The 17,015-nt window shown below is 36.6% G+C and overlaps 1 protein-coding gene and 1 non-coding gene across 5 annotated transcripts in view; both read left to right on the top strand.

The window, feature by feature from the left end:
* The window catches only part of LOC150109786 (uncharacterized), a 1,408,745-nt gene that overhangs the window by 517,127 nt on the left and 874,603 nt on the right, over positions 1-17,015 (top strand). For all 4 annotated transcript variants that reach the window (XM_090396626.1, XM_090396635.1, XM_090396653.1 and 1 more), the window contains one exon: positions 7,662-7,712. In XM_090396626.1, coding sequence (XP_090252752.1) covers positions 7,662-7,712 — 51 coding nt within the window. The remainder of the gene's footprint in view (positions 1-7,661; positions 7,713-17,015) is intronic.
* On the top strand, positions 4,127-4,234 carry LOC150109787 (U6 spliceosomal RNA). Its single transcript, XR_016549050.1, has one exon. It is a non-coding gene; the product is annotated as a U6 spliceosomal RNA (small nuclear RNA).

A 17,015-nucleotide genomic window follows, 5' to 3' on the forward strand; every position in this document is an offset into this window, starting at 1 on the left:
TTTAGCGACATACTTGAAAGTGGTTGCGTCCCCAGGGAATTTAAAAGGACAAAAATCATCGCTGTGCTAAAACCTGGTAAGCCAGCAGACAGATGTGAAAGTTATCGCCCCCATAGCCCTTTTAAGTGCAACCTACAAACTGCTGGAAAGATTCTGAATACGATCAGTGGGAAAATTTTGGCATGTGTTCCAATAGAACAAGTGGGGTTCAGAAGAGATCACAGTTGCACAGATCAGGTCCTTAGCTAATAATTTTTATAGGTTGGAGAAATTCTTCTAAGACAGTAAAATTTTCCCAGTCAGCTTTTTGGAAATTCCATCTAAGTCAACAGTAAAATTTTCCCAGTCAGCTTTTTGAAAATTCCATCTTGGTGTAGGAAATGATGTTATCACTGGAATTTAGAATAATCTGCATAAGTTTGGCATAACACTTGTTCTAGCAATTTGGATCTTCTTCTGTGCCTTTTAAATAGAAATTTTTCACATTGATTATGAACAACAGGTAAAAAAATTTGCTATCATTAGTTTCTCCATTAATGTTCACTTATTTCTCAAGGCCTTCCCTCTATATGTATCCTTTAAGAACCACAAACCTTGTCTTGATGAGTTGAGTTTCTAAGTTCTTAGTTCTTGTGTTCTTATTTACTTTGTTAAGGATTCCTCTTAGTTTTTCACTGATTTTATGGAGAAATACTGTATCATCAGCATATCCCTGATTGCAAACTCATCTGTTACTTAATTCCTCTAGGAGGGTAGTCTGAAACGTTCTCAGCCTCGACCATAGATGGCAACACTATCAGCAAGATTTTTTTTCCCTAAGTTTGTACATCTGTCATAAGCATCCATGTGAAATTGCAAGTCATTCTATCAAGTAGTTTGTTTTATACAGTTGTCTGAAACAAAAGTGTTGTATGTATCCCTTGAAATGGATAAAATTGAGTGTCATATAATTATAAAATTCTTTGTAAAAGAATTTTATAATCATATGATTATTTATAAAGAAAAACATTCTTTATAGATTTCTTTGAAGATTCTTCAGAATTTATAAAGAAAAAGTTTATTTTGCCATTTGTTTAATGGCAAAAGAAATTAATTCAAAGTTCATAAAAGGTTATGGACACTCTGCTACTTCATCTTCGACAGTTAAGAAATGGGCTGCCTTTAAACATGGCTATACCAGCCTTGAAAATGATCCACATGAAGGACATCCAAAAAGTTTAACAACATCAGAGATCATTGATCGAGTGCATGGTATGGTACTGGATGATTGGCGAGTCCAAGTGCATGAAATTGCTGAGACAATAGGCATTTCAAAAGAATGTGTAGGATATATTTTGCATGCAGAAATTGCAGAAATCCTCTGCTGTTGAAATATACTATATCCATCTGTAGAGAAATAGTGGGTATTAAATATCCAACATTATTTCAAAGCTGAATGTATGTATTTAGAAACTATTAAAGTTTCATAATTTTGACTAGAGAGTTTATGAGAATACAATCCTCAGCATCGGAGTTGCCTTTCTTGCACTACTTAAAAGAACATAACTGCTACCCAAGTCCTTATATTCACATTTTATTAGTATATTTGATAAAGTGTTCATTGGCCTGACTGCATAGCTCTTTATTAAATACTATATCCTTTTATTCCTATATTCTTTTATTCCTTGTTAGGACATCACCTTTAGCCAACCATGTTTCACTGAGTTCAATAATTTTAGGACAAACTGAGGGTATCAGTGCCATCAATTCACTTCCTTTATTCCTGGTATTCCTAGCACTTGGATAAAGAAACATCAGTGTATTGTCATTATTTCTGTACTTATTATTATTCCCTCTAGACTCCATTTAACTCTGCAATATGCTATATATTCTTCCATCTCATAAATGACTATAAAAGGCCAACCCTAGGAATAATTTTGTTTCCCTAATACTCTCACATGCTCTGAGAATAACAGTTTCTTCAGATGCCTGTGCCCTTCCATGTTTAAGTGCTTTTATCTTCAAATGCACTCCAAGCATACATATATTCCAGTTCTCTTTCAATGAATCTATTCTACTTTACTTCTCAATTCTGAATTATCACATCTGGGTAAAACACTCACTTATCTTCCCTCTTACACACCATTCTGCTACATAGTTCCTAACAATATCATCAAATCTATTGCCACTTGATTCACATTGTTAGTTCATTTATACCAACCACCACACTATCATATTATTCATATTCTCATCTCACTTTATTGCCATATTATTGTTATTATTATTATTATTAACATTTGATCTCCATGGAGTCAGAGACTCATCGTAGAAGGTCACACTTTTGTACACAATTCTCATCCAGCACACTATTACACACACACACACACACACACACACACACACACACACACACACACACACACACACACACACACACACACACACACACACACACACACACACACACACACACACTATTGTGCACAGTGCTCATCCAACCGTACCTTAAACTGATTCAATGTGTCTACAGTCACATTGAAGCCCACAGCACACTCAGGCAGTGCATTCCAATCACCAACCACACTCAATGCAAAGAACCTACTCCTCATTCCTCTATATAATGAATTTAGTTTAAGCCTTTATCCCAGTGAGAGCAAACAAAGTTTGTGCCTGAAAATGTCTTCAGGACTGAATATAGTATTGTACTATCTTACCATGGTAAGTAGTGCAACACCAGGCAACTCGTAGCAAAGGTGGAGCAAGCAAGCTGCCAACACTCCTATCCCAGTATCTCCCATAATGCAAAACACATCTCCTTGTGGATATGTATACTGTTCTGCATTAAGGGATTGGCCACTACCCAGACTAGTTTTGACCTTTATTGAGGTCTCTTCAGTGGTAGCCAGGTCCAGAGTTGGAGATACCAGGCAGAAACAGTAGCAAGGTCATCTTCACCTATAGGAGTTGCCAAAAGGTTTGCCACCTTTTTTTATTAAATTACTCTGGATTTAGAGAAAGATGTTGAAAGTTTATTTTTCACTAGGTTAGAATATAATGAATTTAGTTTAATCCTTTATCCCAGTGAGAGCAAACAAAGTTTGCACCTGAAAATATCTTCAGGACTGAATATAGTGTTGTACTATCTTACCATGGTAAGTAGTGCAACACCAGGCACTGTTTTGCACTACTTACCATGGTAAGATAGTACAACACTATATTCAGTCCTGAAGATATTTTCAGGTGCAAACTTTGTTTGCTCTCACTGGGATAAAGGATTAAACTAAATTCATTATATTCTAACCTAGTGAAAAATAAACTTTCAACATCCTCACTCCTCTGTTCACACCCTCCTTATACAGTTTCCAGTGATAGCCCCTTGTTCTACTCCCTTCTCCCATTCTATGAAAAATTTTGTGCATTTCGACCTGATAACAACCCCTGACTAGCTTGTATGTCTAAATCATATCCCCCTCTTCCTCCTATTCATGAAGCTTTGCAACTTACATTCTCTCAATCTGTCCTCATACTCAACATTCCAAAGACCACTGACTACCTTTGTGAATCTTCTCTGGACCCTTTCCATACATACATGCACCCTTTCATTCCTCGAGGCAAGCACTCTTTTAACATTCTATTCTTCACAACGTAAATCATTAAATCTCCATACATTCCTGTCCTTCCATTTCCTGTGACCTTAATTAACTCTGCTTGGATTCCATCTTCCCCTGGTGCTTTATTTTTATTATACTTTGACTGCTCTTTCTGTGTCTAAGTTCAAGTGGTTCTGACTTAAGATTCTCCAGGGTAGGGATCTCTTCAAATTTTTCCTTATCCTCTCTGCTGTGCAGTTTCTTGCTGTACTTTTTCCTTCTGCTTTTGATTTCCTGCCCTTCTGTTAGTAAAGCTCTATTCAAAGAGAGATACAAAACACCACAGGGCAGTAATACTGAGGAAATGAGGAGCAAGATCTTTCAGTATTATAAGCCCATAAATCAGTGGAAACTTTTTATTAGACTTGAGGCTCATCCTACCAATGTTTCAATCATTGTGGTTTATGCACTCTGTATGTATAAGCTTGTTGAAGAAAGTGTGGAGTTCAGTGCATACCCACAAGCTATTTTGGACTGCCTGCCAAGATGTTCCATCCATATCAAACACCTGAGAAGTTTATACTAAAATTGTAATGATACAGAGAAGATTAGCATGGCTCCTGCTCAAGGATGACATGCAAAATCGTGAAGCGTTCCACGTTTTTTGGGCTGGCTGTTGGAAAGTTTAGGTTGGAGGCTGTTCTAGGAATTTGAGGAGTTTGTTCATCTTGCGAAAGAGAAAGCCCAGGAGAAGTTGCCGAGTGGTTAGCGTATCCACTCTCCCGCCAAAAAGACTGCGGGTTCGAATCCTGCCATGGGCATGGATGTTTGTGATTGTCTGTGGAAATACCAGTGGTGGTGATCGGCGGTAGATAGCGTTGGTGTAGTTGCGGTCAGTTGGTGGAGACAGAGTTGTAGAGCAGGTGCCCTCCCTCGATGAGTCTATGGACTCCCTGGAGGTGTCAAATAATAAAAAAAAAATAATAAGTTTCATCTGAGAGAATTTAATGCCTGTGGTAAAAGACTATTGGAATTTGCCCATGCTAATAGATCAGTTATTACTAATACCTGCTTCCAGACGTATCCACAGTGTTCAAACACTGAAGGGTCAAACTGTATTACTTGACAGTCCAATGGCGGAAGATATGCATTTTCAAGTCTAATAGGCATGTTGTGGCAGAGATCATTAACTAGTAAGAGCCAAGTGAGACTAGCTCAGAGTAATCAACAGAGAATTTACAGAAAAATCTCTGTAAAATCTCTGAGCATCAAAGGCTGTACTGCCTTTGATGCTCATTTGGAGAATGAGCATCAAAGAACGCATATGAAATGATCGGGGGAAAAGTAAGGGTTATATAAAATGCAACTAGAAACATCTTGATCCAATTAGAAGATCAGGAGACCCGTGAATCTTAGCATCAGCTTGGGATCTGATCATGAGGTAGGTGGCTCAAGAAAAAAAATGAGATACGGACTGAAGAAAATAATCGATTTCATAGAGAAGTTAGAAAACACATCAGCATATTGATAAATAGTGCCACCCTAACAAAGATGGAAGAAATCTTCACACAGTACAGCCTAAAAATTAATTATAAGAAATCAAAATTATTAATTACAAGTAAAGCAAATCCAATGAAAATAAACTTGGAAATAAATAATAACCTAATACAACAGGTATCCTCTTTTAAATATATTGGAAGTCTTATCACAGAAGATGGAAGAAACCAATCAGATATTAAAGCACGAATAATCCTAGCCAAAAAAGCATTCTATAACAGAAGAAACATTTTTACCAGTAAAGGACTTAGCATCCAGCTCAAAAAAAGGCTAGTGAAAACATACATATGGCGCATTGCATTGCATTATAACTCTAACAAAACAAGACATGAAAAAGTTGGATGCATTTGAACTTTGGTGCTGGGGAAAAATGATGAAAATTAGTTGGACAGAAAGGAAAAGTAATGACAAAGTTCTAAATATAGTTCATGAAGAGCGGTCATTAATGAAACACATCAATAAGAGAAGGAAAAGCCTAATTGGACACTATTTGAGGCATGGGGGACTGATTATAGAAATAATGGAGGGGACTGTAGAAGGAAAGAGGCCACGAGTCAGACCAAGAATTTCATATATAAACAACATAATAAGCTAACTGGTGCTAAGAGTTATGAAGAGATAAAAAGGAGGTAACAAGACAGGATGTTGTGATGTGCTGCTATAATTACCAATCTTCAGATTGATGCACCAAAGAAGAAGAACTTTTAAATCTAAACACAGGTTATTAATACAAAATATTTAGTCTCATTAGATTTTTTTTGCAGTTTATTTGTTCTTATGATCTTTCAGTTATACTCATGATAATATGGAAAATTCACTTCAACACAACTTTTTAATATTTATGATTATGCTAATTTTATATATAAACAATATATTGTATATTATTATTATTTTTATTATTATTATCCTAAGACCCCATGGGATCAAAGACTCATCTAAGACAGCGCTTCCCAAACTGTAGGCCATGGCATCCTTGGGGGCCATAAGTTTTGTTGAGGGGGGGGGGAATAATGAAAACAAATTTAAAACATTTTAAGACTAAGTAGATTTTTTTTTATCTTAAAAGAGACCTATTTAATTTTTTGTTGTTGTTGTTATTTTTTATATTTTAACGGAAAAAAATCACACATTGGTGCGAGTTCACAAATTTAGCTTCCTGCATATTTCGGCGCTTAATGAATGTTAGTAAATATATACTTATTCATATAAGTTTCATTTCAAAGCAGAAATCTAATACTTACAGTTTCAAATATTTATCTTATATTGACTTTTTATGTAGCAGTATTGAAGCCCATCCATCACATTAAATTGTTATTAAACCTCTTTTATGTTTTTAATTCTTTATTACTAATCATTTTACATTTCATGTTCATGTACTGCAAATATACAATAACAATATATCTATCTATATAAAAATATAAGATAATGTGCCATGTATGTCAAATGTGTATGTAAGATGCTAAAAATGTAATTTTTGCATTTGATTTTTGCAATATTCGCTGTGCATGTTTTGTATTGAATATAAATACAATAAATATTATAATAATATGTCTATATTACGATTTTTTTTCAAAGGGGGCCATGAAATATTTAAATTTTTTAAAAGGGGACCATGACATTCAGAAATTTGGGAAGGACTGATCTAAGATGTCTTTTTTTGTGATACACACAGCTCATCATAATGCACCTTAAACACACTCAAATTCTCTGCAGACACCACCATCCCAAGCAAGGCATTCCAACCATTCACAACTCTGCATGCAAAAAACTTGCTTCTCACTACTCTGATCACAACCTCTTTATTCACTTTCAGGGATGACCTCCTACATTTTCTGTTAAACCCTTACCTCCCCTGATCAAATCCAAGACCCTCAATCCTTCTGTGCCCTCTGTTATATACTGTCTGAGGTAGTTGTCCCTCAAAAACTCAAAAAAACTATTTTTTTTACTTCCAGTTGCTATCCCATCATCCCAGTCTATATTACCATAATTAAAATCACCCATGTTGATTACCCTTTTATTATTTGCTTAGTTAATTTGATTATACATTTCATAGTCACTACCATCCACATTACCAGGTCTATAACAACATCCGACTAAGTATTTCATTCTATTTACTTCTGTCTCACACTGCCTCAAAACCACTGGTACTATTTCCCTCTTGCATCTCTACTTTGTATGGGCATAACTCTTTCTCTATCATCAAGAATTCCCCCCCCTCCCTTTTTACCCTTTCTATCTTCATGAAACATATCATACCCTTCCATATCTATTCCTGTCAGGATGTCATCCTCATCCAACCATGTCTCATTCCAACAATTCTTAGGTGAACAGACTCAACTAATGCAACCAATTAATTTGCCTTGTTTCTTACACTTCTAGCATTTGCATGCAAACATAGCAACTCATTCCTGGATCTATAGCTAATTCCAGCATTAGCAGTAGTAGTATACATTTAAATAAAATTGCTGCCTATGATTTTCTCTTTTATGCTTATTGTTAATCAAATGATACTTATTTTTAATTTTTTTTTAGTTAGCACCTCCATTTCTGGAATTACATTTTCGATTCAGCCAACTACTGCAGGTAAGGTTCATAAAATTATTAAATTTCACAAAATAAAAAATGTGTATTTTATTTATATATCTGTATTTATTTAATATATATTTAGTAAGAGAATTAAAGTTATTAAAGTTTTTTGTTTTTTTTAGGGAAAAAAAAACTTTAATCCTTCCATTCCTGTAGCCTTAATTAACTCTGCTTGGATTCCAACTGCCCCTGGGCTTTATTTTTATTATACTTCAGATTGACACTGACCAATACTTGGCAGGAGAGGAGAGAGAGAGAGAGTGAGTGAGGGATCACCTGTGGAAATTGTGTGACCACTGAGGAGTATACGGAGTTGTTCAGTGCAACGGTATCAGTTGCTGAATGGGAAGCATTTCACAAATACTTAAATGATGCAATATCAGAATGTGTCCAGAGAGTTTGAAGAATAAATAGGATAGGAGTAAAATGAATGTGTAATCTTATCAAGCAAGAGATTCGTAAGAAAAGTATGATGTGGAAGGAATACCATCTGCATAAGGATAATGTCTGTTATGAAAATTATAAGCAGTAAGTCAGAAGAGTTACAACTGTTGTATGTAAGACAACTAGTCTGAGTATGAAAAGAAACTGGCTCTGACAACTAAAGACAGCAGCCAAGAATTCCATCATTATGCTGCAATTAAAAATGAATGAATGAATATTAAAGAATAACTCTATTCAATTTAGATGGTGAGGGTGACAGATGCAGAAGGGGTTGTTCAACTAAGCACCCGCTCTGATAAAAGCTATCAGCCTGGTGTATGCAACATTGAGCTCACTGCTATCTCTTCCTTGGATGAAGAAAATCAGGTTAATGAGGAGGAGGCATTAGAGCTGCTGCACAAACCAAATAGGAATTCAGCAATAGGGGCTGATGAAATATCAACACAGATGCTAAACAAGTGTTCAGTGTACATCTGTTCCTTTGACCACACTATATAATTTGAACCTCAGAACAGAGAATATTCTGCAGGAGTGGATATAATGTATGGTAATCCCATTGCACCATGGTGCTGTAAAGACCAATGTATCCAACTATCGGCCAATCAGTATGTCAGGAATGGTGATGAATATTTGGAAAAGCTGGTTAGGGAATGCTTTCAGAAAAGGGTTATCAAGGGATCTCTACTTTGTAATGAACAACATAAATTTACTAAGGGAAGGTTATGTTTGTGGCAACTTACTCATATTCTATAATAATGTTACCATTGAATTAAACAAGAGGAATGGATACACCATGATACTTTTGGATTTTCTATGGCTTTTGACAGAATACAGCATGGAAGACTGTTACATAAATTGGAGAATATGGGTTTGGATTATTATTATTATTATTATTATGTAACACCTCCAGGGAATCCAAAGACTCATCAAGGGAGGGCACCTACCCAACAACTCTCTGTCTCCACCACTCCACCAACCGCATCTACCTTCACCATCTATATCAACATCATCTACTGGCAATCACCACCGCCAGTAATTTCACATACAAACACAAACATCCATGCCCACAGCAGTACTCCAACCTGAAGACTTTTCCCTAGAGAGAAGGTATGCTAACTACTTGGCCAACCAAGCCAGCAAAATATAAAATATTACTGTGGGTAAGAGGATGGCTGACTTACAGATATCAAAAAGTGGTATATGGTGGAACTCTGACATGCAGAAATAGAGAGGTTATGACGTGCTACTGTATAAGGCCTTGATGATTATTGGCCTCATATGGATTATTGTGCATAGTCCCTGGGCTTTCATGGTGACGAGGATATGTTGGAAAGTGTCCAGAGATGATTCATAAAGGTGGTCAGTGTCTTTGCAATGTAGAGGACAGATTGAGAGAAATCAAGTTGCAGAGCATCGTGAATAGAAGAAAGGGGTGGTGGGGATTATGATTGAAACATATAAGCTAGTGAGGGGTTGTTATCGGGTTGACATGGAAGAGATTTTTCATGAAATGGGAGAGGGAGATAGAACAAGAGGCCATTGCTGGAAACTGTATAAGGAGGGTGTGAGGAGTGGGTTCTTTGCATGAGGAGTAGGTGGTGAGTGGAATACATTTTCTGAATTCGTATGTTGTGAATGTAGACACATTGAATCAGTTTAAAGTATGGTTGGATGATCATTATGTTCAATAGTGTGCACCTCCCACAGGAGTCTCCAACTCCGTGGAGGTCACATGTTAATAATAATAATAATCACCCCCAGATCTGTCATCTCTTCCTCCTCTAAAATATCCTCACCAATCCTATACTCAGTATCCCATCTTTGCTTTTCCAAATCTTAAAACCTTGCACTTTGCAACATTATATTGACATTAGCACACTCATCCATTCAGATACACTGTTTAGGTCCCTCTTGTGAAGCTGTAATCTCTGCAATACTTCTGTTAACTCTCTCCAACTTTGCATCATCTGCAAACAATTGCTTATCATCATTTACATACAAATTTAACAATGCCCCAAATCTCTGGGGGGCATGCCAATAATGAACTTTCCTCTTCTGGGATATCACTCCCCCCATGCACAGCCTATTGATAATTATCAGACAGCTGATCTCAGATCTAAAGCACTGATCTACTATCCAACCCCATCTTTTCCAATTTAACTTCTAGTTTGCCATGTGGCAATCTATCAAATCCTTGCAGAATCTAAATATACCACTGCATATGCATCAACCTTTTTCAATGTATTTGTCACCTTGTTATAATAAGTCAGCAGACTGCTAAAATACTACTTTTCTGTAGCAAACCCATGCTGTCCATTTGAGAGAATTCTACTGATGCCCATCCAGTTCTGAATCCTTGTTCTCATTAGTTTCTCCAACAAGTGACCAATTCCAGGCAAGCAGATTGACCTATGATTGAAAATCTCACTCTTATCACTCACTTTATGAAGGGGTGATAAGAGTATGACTTTATCTTTCTTCACAAAAGACTACATGTCCCTCCATCTCTTCTTGTAAGAATGCCATACTCATTCAACCGTGTCTCACCATTACAAACAGTTTTTTGGATGAACGAACTCCATAAATGATACAATTTCATTCCCCTTAATTTGAATACTTCTAGCATTTGTCAACATACACCCTGGCTTGTTTCTGTTTCTATAACAAATCTCACTAACCCCACTTTTCAGATATGACTCCTCCACACTCCCCTTCCCCCATCTATTCCTGTCTATCATCACTGATATTACACCTCTTTTCAGAACTGTCTCATATCATTCCCACACCCTTGACTATCTTAATCCTTTCTTGTACACTCACACATCTTATCCTGAAACCATTATCTACACTTTTCACGCACGCCTCCCTGTCCACCCTAACCTTCCCTGTTTCCCTGTTAACTCTGTGTTCCTTCTCTCTCTCTCTCTCTCATTCTCTTCTCCTGTGCCACTTGTCTCTCCATTCACAAATATGCCTACCTTACTCTCCTGCTCTTCCACAACACCTCTTGCTTCCTCATCTCTTACATTTACTTCTTTCATTTTCTCTTGCAACAGCATTTTCTCCAACACACAAACGAAATCTATTCAAATGTAGTCCATTTCTTTTATGTAGCTCTATCCATTCCTCAAGCTCATCCCACACATTCACAAAATGAACTCTTTCTCCTCACATCTCTCTGTTAGCATACCACTCGTAATCTTTGCTCATCTTCTCAACTCATTATTATCATACCTCAACAACACTCTGGCTATGTTACCTATCACACTGCCATCTTTCTCTCTCTCCTTAACAGCACCATGACATCCCTCCTTACATTATTTTTATTACCAGTCAAATCATTCATGCCAACTACAACTATCAAATCTTTTGCTTTCGTACTCCTCTTATCCAATGCTTCAACCATCCTGTTCATTCTACCCCCTGAAAAACAGACCTTGTGCACCTTTTCACTTACTACACCTCTGATCACCAAATCCCTGTACATTGCCACTCTCAAATCATTTGATTTTTTTTTTAAAGCTGTAATTCTTCTCAGATCATTCCTCATACATTTATTCTCTTGCCTCATTTTTACCAGCTCCACTTTAATGTCTTCAGTTAGTTTTTCCATAACCATTTATGCGAATTGCATTTTCACTACTTTACATGTCCACTATCTTGGTGCTAGCTTGTCCCCATCTGTGTACACACTGTCTTATCAATCAACATTACTAACTCATTGCCTCTTTTGCCTATTGACTTGCCATTACTGCTCAATCACTCATCCATACCATCAACTCTGCTTACTTCGCTACTTACACGATCTTTTGCTTACTACCGACATTCAATGATATCTCATAATCCCTAAGTATGCTACACTTCTTACACACCCAAACTCTCTGATCTCTCCTGTTAATCCTCTCCAGTCTTTCCCAAACATATATACTGCATTCACAGCATCTCATCATTTGCGAAAATCCATGCCACTTGCATTTGTCTTTTGCACCATCTTACATTTCACCGCCATTTCACTCATGCTCAAAGCTGCACACAAGAAACACAAAGAAATTTAATAAATACCAAAATGTAACTAAACTGCTGCCTACCAATCACAATTGTCATATAGCAACATTTAAATAACTAATTATCACTATTGCCACATACCATTTTAAAATTTAAACTTATCATTTTAGAGCAATCATGATGAACACAGTCTTTCTTCGCAACCTACTGACCAACTTCTTTTGAGAATATGCTTATGAGAAGTGAAGCTTGAAGTGATTGAATATGACTAGTTTTTTTTTTTTTTTTTTTTTTTTTTTTTTTTTTTTTTTTTTTTGAGAATGGTTCAGAGAAAGCATTTTATGAATTTGGTTTGTTTGTACATTGCAAAGTAAGAAAGAGAAATGCAGAGTGCTGTCAATGAAAGGTGATGTGTCGTAGTACAAATGGAAAAAAAATATGATAAATAAAAATAAATAGAGCCTTCACATATTCTGCATAACTCGTGAAAAGCATAATAATTAACAGAAAATTATTCCTGGTGAGTGATCAGAGAGTAAACTGGATGTATAGCCCAGTTACAGAGCAAAGAAGGAAGATTTCGTGATGGTAGTACCATGCTCAGTAGGACTTTATTACATTTAAATACATTCGATATGGATGATTTTTTTGTTAATCAGGTGAGAGTTTTCCAGATGGTGCAGAAGTTAAATGCTAGGTCTTTTCCAAAATAGATTTCTCTCTTTTGGAAAAGACCAAGAGTAACTGATACTTTAATCCTATGAGAAAGATTATCTTATTCATTTAATTTCTAGTATTGAGACCACTTGTTTCTAAACATAAAATAGGTTTATTAATATAAACAAAATAACGATACAAGTTTGTAAGTTGTCAGGCTTACATTATCAGGGGTACAAAACTTGTATAAAAGACTAGAAAAAATTAATTACATATATCAAATGTTATCAGAACTTCAAGACTAGTATACAGAAACAAAGAGATCAGAAAAAGAAACTTTGTAATAAGTATTATGGAAATATTAGAACAAGCTAGTCATTACTGCCCCTTTCTGTAGCATGACATGGATCATATCCCAGGTCTGCAATCATATTTTTGAAGAAGGCAAACCAAACTTGATGTAATACTAAGTGTTTGTTTAACATCCAACCTCCATGGAGTCAGAGACTCATCATGAGAGGTACGCACTGTTGCACACAATGCTCATCCATCTGTGCTTAAAATGATTCAATGTGTCTACATTCACACATTCAGACAATGCATTCCACTCACCAACCACTCTACGTGCAAATAACCTGCTTCTCACTCCTTTGCTCACACCCTCCTTATACAGTTTTCAGCACAGGCCTCTTGTTTTACCCTCCCCTCCATCTCTCATTCTATATATGAAAAATCTCTTCTATATCAATCTGATAACAATCCCTGACTAGCTTATATGCCTCAATCATATCCCCCCCCCTACTCCCTCCTATTCAAGAAGCTTTGCAATTTACATTATCTCAATCTGTCCCCCGTACTCCTTATTCCAAAGACCATGGACCACTTTTGTGAATCGTCTCTCGACCCTTTCCAGCATATCCTCGGTTATGAAAACCCAGCAACCACATCTATACACAATGATCCACATGAGATCTGATATCATCATATCAGATCTCATGTGGTATGAGATCTGATATGATATCATCATAACCTCTTTATTTAATCATGTCATGGTACTCAGCATCATTGCCATTATCCGATATGATGTCTTCACTTATGCAGTGTGGCCCCTGAATTTCAGGTCCGTGTCCACCATTACTCCCAGATCTCTCATTTCCTTTACCTTCTTTAAAGTTTCCCCACTAAGTGTCTAATTTGCATCCTATCGTTGCTTACCAAATTTCAAAACCTTACACTTTGCAACATTAAACTGATAGTTCAACTTACCTGCCCATTCATGCAATCTATTCCTGTCCTCCTGCAATGCCATAACATCTGCTTGACTCTGCATTGCTCCACCAAATTTTGCATCGTCTGCAAACAGCTTTATATTTAAACCCACACAATATCATTAATATACAAACTGAACAATAATTGTCCACAAACTAACTCCTGCAGTACACCACTAGTGATATGGGATACTGCAGCTCCATATACAACTATCTGATACCTATCTGACCACCATGCACTGATCCAACTCAGAAGTCTGTTATCCAATCCCATTTGTTTCAATTTATTTAAGAGCTTGTTCGTGTGGCAGTCTACTATTATTATTATTCATGACACCTCCAAGGAGTCCGAAGACTCATTGCAGGAGGACACCTACTATGCAACTGCGAAAAGCCTTTGCAAAAGCTATGTACACCACTGTCTATTCATGTCCCCCTGTCCAAGGTATTTGTCACTCGTTGCAGTACATAAATACGTTAGTGAAACATAATCTCCCCCTTACCAAATCCATGCTGATGACAATAAAGAATACTGCTGTTTTCAACTCAATTCTGTATCCTACTTCTTACCAATCTCGAGTACCTTCATGACAACTACAGATATACAGATTGGCTTATAATTTGAAATCAGAGCCTTATAACCACCTTTATGCAGTGGAACAATTTCACCTTCTTTCCACTCTCTTCAAACTTGTGTTACTGTAAGACTCTTATTAAACATGCATGCCAGTGCTACTGCCAATTCCCTTAAGAGGCATGTTGATATGTCATCAAAGCCTTATGGACATCAAAGTTATTTATTTCCTCAAATTCCTCCTGCTCACTCACAATTAAGTTATTCTTTCCTATGTCCTCTACACTTAAGTTCCGGTAATTCTGCCCTGATCAGGATGAAACACCTTTATAAATTGATCACTGAATAAGTCAACAATGTCTCCTGCAGCAGTTACCTGCCTACTATTTTCATCCATTAACATGATCTAACCGTGATCATTCTTCCTTCTGCTTGCGACACATCTAAAAAAACTCTCTAGGGTTTTTTTCCTTTGCCTGATTTGCCAATTTCTTCTCATACTGCACTTTTTGCTTTCCTTACTGATTTATGCTTTCTTCTTTTTTTCAATGTCTTTTACATTTTCATAATGCGTATTTCTCTAGACCATTCCATCTAGATCACATAGTAAATGCCACATGAGCAGCAAATTTTGTAAACTTGTAGTTTTTTTATGGAAGTATGTGGAGGTTTTAGTGGATATAAGCACTTTGAGATCTAATGTATATTTACAAAATAGATACTTCAACTTTTTAATCACAATCACAACTCCGACATTTTTGATTTAAGGTAATATAATTGCTTGTTTATGTAAAGGTATGTTGGAAGCATATCTGTAATTTTATTGTCTTCAGTTCGTACTCTCATGTATTATGTGTCATACCTCATGTATCAAAGTTTTTCACTCCATTTTTGTGATGTGATGGAAATGTTGATGGCTCGATCTTGTACCAGTCAGTTCCTATCTCATACAAATAATAAGGTCATATTAAAAAAATGTTCTTCAGAAAAATACTAGTAACACGACTTTATAGATGGATGTTCCCAATAAATTGATTAAAATGTGTGAATATTTATTATTATTATTATGATGATGATTCAGGACTCCATGGAGTCACAAGATTTATCATGGGATGCCCATCCTAGAAACCACAGTCTATCATACCCAACTCACTGATTGTTTGTGCTCTCACCACTCTATCAGGCAAATGCATTCCACAGTTCAACCATCTTCCATGCAAAGAAAGCACTCCTCGACCTCTTGCTCAGAGCTTCCTTTCATAGGGATGGCATCTTGTCCTTGCTGCTTCCCCCAAATGAAAGACCTCTCCAGTGTTAACCCTGTAACTACCTCCCATCAGTTTGAACTTCAATTCTCTGTATACCATAACTTTCAGATCTCTCATTTCGCCCACTTCCTTCAAAATTTTTCCATTAATTGTATACTCTATATACCAACTTTTCATACTAAATTTCAAGATGTTGCATTTTGCAGCATTAAACTGATTGCTCCACTCACTTGTCACTCACATGAACTATTCAGATCCTCTTTCTAGGACAGAACATTTGCTCTACTTCTTCTTCCCAACTTTGTATCATTGGCAAGCCACTGCATATCTCCAGTTAAACAGGTCCCATCATTAATGTTAAACGATAACGGTTGTCATTGTCATTATAAGTCATTATAAAAAATAAGAGTATGATAGTGAGTGTAAACAAAATGAAAGAGCGAGTGTTGTACGGAGATTCTTTAGTAAGAGGTGTGATAGATGAGAGTTTTACAAAATTGTACCAACCTGGTGCAAAAGTTAAGTTTGTAAGCGAGTTCAATTAGAATGCAAAAGCAGAGGGTGAAAGAATTGATAGTAGTAGCTGGAATGAATGATTTGAAAGGGGACGAAATGGCTATGAGAGAGGATTTGAGGTAGCAAAAGAGAAGAGTGAGAGAGTTAGGATGGTGAGTCTGTTGCCATGGTATGACAGTGAAGAGTATAGAAGAAGGGCCAAAATTGCTAATGACTTTATGCGTGGATTATGTAGGAGGAGTGGTGTGGAATTTGTGAATGTGTGGAGTGAGTTGAATGGGCGAAAGGATTTATTTAAGATGGATGGTTTACATTTGAATGGATTTGGTGTACGAAGACTTCAAAAGGTGTTGCTGAATGAAGTGGATGTGCAGAATAAGGGAAACTTATTAAGGGGGGGGGGTATGCAGACTTTAGGGAGACGGTTGACTGTATGAATGTGTGTAATATGCCTGCACGAGTACGAAGGACAACAAATCTGGAATGGGATAGTTAGTACAAGTTAATATGCCTGCACGAGTACGAAGGACAACAAATCTGGAATGGGATAGTTAGTACACGGCATCAA

This window comes from Typopeltis vanoorti, chromosome 1 (genome assembly GCF_054136105.1).
Source record: "Typopeltis vanoorti isolate ZY-2024b chromosome 1, IOZ_Tvanoo_1.0, whole genome shotgun sequence".
NCBI classification, from domain to species: Eukaryota; Metazoa; Arthropoda; class Arachnida; order Uropygi; family Thelyphonidae; genus Typopeltis; species Typopeltis vanoorti.